Source organism: Echinops telfairi, unplaced genomic scaffold, assembly GCF_000313985.2.
Source record: "Echinops telfairi isolate 266 unplaced genomic scaffold, ASM31398v2 ScPeMD7_6;HRSCAF=24_0, whole genome shotgun sequence".
NCBI classification, from domain to species: domain Eukaryota; kingdom Metazoa; phylum Chordata; class Mammalia; order Afrosoricida; family Tenrecidae; genus Echinops; species Echinops telfairi.
Window position 1 is genome coordinate 21432859 of NW_022103902.1, and position 4332 is coordinate 21437190.

At 37.7% G+C, this 4332-nt stretch overlaps 1 protein-coding gene across 1 annotated transcript in view; it reads right to left on the reverse strand.

The window, feature by feature from the left end:
• Positions 1-4332, reverse strand: part of TMEM39A (transmembrane protein 39A) — a 40403-nt gene that overhangs the window by 23909 nt on the left and 12162 nt on the right. The window contains exon 3 of the mRNA XM_004706416.3: positions 3251-3473. Within this exon, the coding sequence (XP_004706473.1) occupies positions 3251-3473 (223 nt within the window). The remainder of the gene's footprint in view (positions 1-3250; positions 3474-4332) is intronic.

Here is a 4332-nt window from a genome sequence, read left to right on the forward strand (position 1 = left end):
TGTCAATCAAAGAAGAAATTTTCTAATGACCTATTTAGCATGTACTTGTGGAGTACAACTAAGGTAAACAGAGGAAGGAAAGTACGATGGACAGGTCTGGATTCAAGTCTTGAGCCAGTTTCCTAATTTTCAGGTTCCACATTTGTCATTTACAAATTAGGAGACATATAGTAGTACCTATTTGCTTTTATAAAGAATGAATGGGGCAATACTTGTAAGGTACATAATAAATATTTTAACAAGTGCTGCCATTGTTAGTGTTAAGATAGTGAGGTAAGGTACCTTAGGGAGTCCTATCGCTGGAAGAAGTCTTAATGAACATCCAGTCCAACCTTTTCATTTCACAACACGATGGCCAAAGAAGACTGAAGGAGTATAGTTTTTCTATTTAACCATCTTATAAGTCCAGGTAGAAAGGCCATTTTTTAAAAAAGCCTAAAATTTGACACTTATTAAAATGTTTAATACAGAAAATGAAATTTTCTTTACAGTTATTAAGTAGGTACATGGTCAATATGAAAAGAAAATTCTTTTTTTTTTTGAGAAGAAAATTCTTAATAGTTAACTGTAGGAACAACCACGAGATAAAAAAAAAAAAAAATTTAAAGCCACATTTACCCCAAGACCAAAAGAACTAGATGGTGCCGGTTACCACTACTGATGATTCTAATCAGGGTTACAGCAGATAAGACTCTGACAGAATGGGAGGAATCTATGGAAGAGAATTCAAGTTCAACAACAACAAAACAGACCAGACTGGTTGAGACTGGAACACTCCTGGAGGCTACCACCCTGAGATACTCTTCTAATCTTGAATGGAAACTGACGCTGGAGGACCTTATAACTAAACACCACTTTGGCTGAAAAAAAAAAAAGAGTATCGGAAAAAAAGAAGAAAAAAAGTGTATCTTCTCTAAGTATTCTGCTCCTTTTAAAACAAAGATGAGAAGAAAAGAAAACAAAGAGGAGAATGCAAGTGGGCACCACAAACCAATATGTATTTTAAAAATCATAAACAGATGTCGTTAGGTTAAAATGCCATTTTATTAGTTGATCTCCTTTTTGACCAATTTTAAATTTGTTTTACTTTTTCAGTTTCTGCTCCTTTTGACTGGCTTTTGTTTTACTTTGTAATTATTTTTAGCTTTCGTTTGTTTTATATGGTTTTCAGTAGATGTAATTCAGGGTAGGTAAATCTCTATAGACAATAACCAGATTAGTGGTTTCTTGTGGGTATATATAGCAAGAGGAGGTGAGGGTAAATAGGAAGCTACTAACAATGAGTACAAGAGAGAAGAAAATGTTCTAAAATGGATTGTGGTGATTATTATATACCTTTTCAATATGACTGAACTATCCAATTGTGTGATATGTGAATTATATGCCTATAAAACTGTTAAATAGACGAAGAACAAATTAAAATATACCAAGCAAGAAAAAAACAAAAACTGTTAAATAAAATAAAACATGTAGTAATGATTGCACAACACTTTTTGATGCATTTGAACCACTGACTTCTATGATATGTGAATTATGTCAATAAAATGTTTTTTTTTAAAGAAATTTAAAACCTCCAATGAATTCATACTAAAAAGTTTGAAAACAAAAAATAAAGTTAATTGAGAAAAACAAAACAAAGGCCATTAACAAATGTTTTCATTTCCTTCCCATGCTCCTTTGCAGGTTTTCATGCACATGACCAGGTCAGGGAAATTTCCTACGTTCTTATGAGTCCTAACACATACATAAAGTACCCAGGACAGCAATTTCCTTTTTTCTTTTTTTTTAATTTTTATTATTTTTTTTCCCCTTTTTTCTACAACAAATTCTACCACGTCCAAATCTGCATACCTATCCCTCCCACTATTTTGTTTACCCAATTATCAAGAGGCTCTCCATCAAGATTATGATTGTGAGCCTAAGTAATTATATAAAGAGGGTGGAGGTACAGTACAGAGAGAGCTAGTTCCTGATTCAATTTCTTTTTAGGTGGGGTAAATAGAATCCCAATTTTATTCAGGGTAACAATGCACCCCGCCCAGGAAGACCTTTCCCAGCCATCCTTATTGACAGCTTGAGGAGGCCCTGGGCAAAGCTCTGGCCATGGCCATGGTCATGTACGTGAAAGTGTGACATGGGACTTCAGCAAGGCGTCTTACAGAGCGGACCGGGATAAGACCAGTGTCTGCTGTATCCTTCCCCTCTGCCCTGCTGTCTGGAGCATGACTGATGCTTCAGCAGGCACTCTGGTCAAGGAGGCGGTCAGGAAATGGAAATCGCACAGTGGGATGGGGAGTGAGGCCCAAAGAAGCCGGAGTCTGGAAAGACTGCAATGCAAGTACTGACTCCTAGTCTTCTTTAATATGAAAACACTTTCCTTTTAAAGCTTAAGTCAGAAAATCCAATCATAAGTGATACTAACAAAACCATTCAATTTGGAAAATGGCATGATACATCAGCTGGGACAAATTAAATTCCCTCCCTCCTTAGGTCCAAGACTGTCACCTTGCCCCAAAGTCTGTATTTTTTTCCTCCCACTGGATACTCAGTTTAACTACATTTCCCAAATTTCCCTGCAGTTAAGAGTGGACACGTAGGGACGTGATTTTAGTCGGGCCCTTTAAGAAGCTCTCCTTTAAAATAAGTCCTTCATACTTTCTAACTATGGACCTCAGCCACCCTGTAAGCCACCACATGGTAGAAGATGAACCTCAGTCACCTTGTAAGCCACAACATGGTAGAAGATGACAGAACCTCCAGCAGTCTAAGTCCTTGAATGAGCTCATGAAAAAAATACTGCTCCTGTCAAAAGGGCAAGTGCCTCATCGTATCTGTTTGAAGTATTAACAAATTGGGGCGGGGAACGGGGGAAGATTAGGGATTTGTTATAGAAGCTGCTATTGTACTAATACGCCAGTATGAGGATAGAATTGCTAGAATGTGACCATTTAGATTTTCAATAAGTTTAACATGGTATTATTCAGAAAGTTAAATATCAAATCCTTTCTGTGGTATCATTATAATAAATGATATAAATGCCTTCAGTATTTTCACTTCCTCTGCTTATGAACCAAAGTCAGATATTTATCCTTTAACTATCGTATCATGACATTAGATCTTGGAAATAAGCTATGGTTTGGTAGAAACACTTTTACCCAAAGTAATTTCTACACAAAGACTTTTCAATTAGTTTCTTGACTAAGTAACATTAGTTCCTTGACTAAGAACTTACAGGATGACTGGAACTTACCAATGAAGTACAGGAAGCAGGATGGTTGTAAGGATACCACCACACTGTCTTATAGATATTGATGTACTGAATGAACAGGGCAACCAGCAGGTAGATGAAAAAAAGAAATTCAAAGAGTAGGCTCCCATCCATAGGCAAGTCAGGAATTTGGCAATGACGAACAGGACCTGGGGTGATTAAGGCTGTGATAGGTGGAACCGGGAGGCCAATAGCACTACCATTCCTGAAAGAGAAAACTATGGTTAACTCGATTGGCGATATCCTTTAGTATCCCAGAGCATACAGTGCCCTGTGTCCTCTTACTCCCTAACTGCCTGCCATTCCTAGGATGGTTTTTTCTCTTCCCACTACACATTCTCTCAGTAAAATAGTATGTGGTGGTGGCTCCTACACGAAATCACTATAGTTTCTCTCCACACTGGGTCTTAGACACGTTGGTTGTCCCGACAGCACATCTCTGTGTTCTTCCTCAGAGAGTCCTTATCCTGGCCCACCGCAACCCTTTTGGGTATTCGAATCAGAAACCTGGCAGCCATACTAAAATCTTTCCTACTGCTTCTCCAGATCCAACCATCTTAAATCTTCTAGATTTAAACTTTTTCAAACTTTCCCCAACCTGTACCTTCCTTTGTAAACACATTGTCTTGGTTCAAGGACTCAACATTTTCACCTAAATTATTGCAGCAAGCCCCCTAAATTCAATTTTGTTTTCACCAAAGCCTCTAACCTGCCTTCACTGATAAATACAATCAATAGCGTTGCTCTCCTGCTTAAAATCCTTTAATGATTTTCTACTACCAACAGAATATCCCACCCCCATTTGACGTCCTCTCAGACCTTCTGCATAACAGACTAGCCTCACCTCTATCACGTCTCCACATCCACCCTCTACAACACTCATGCTATTTGCTGTCTGTGAACAGACGATTTTGTATGTGTGCGCTATTCCCTCTTTACCTTTAATATTCTCCCTAATCACCTTCATTAATCTCTCACATATTTACTGGCAAAATCCTGCATGATTTTAAAATTGCTTAAGCATATCCTCTGTAAAGTTTCCTGTAACTCATTCAATCAGAATA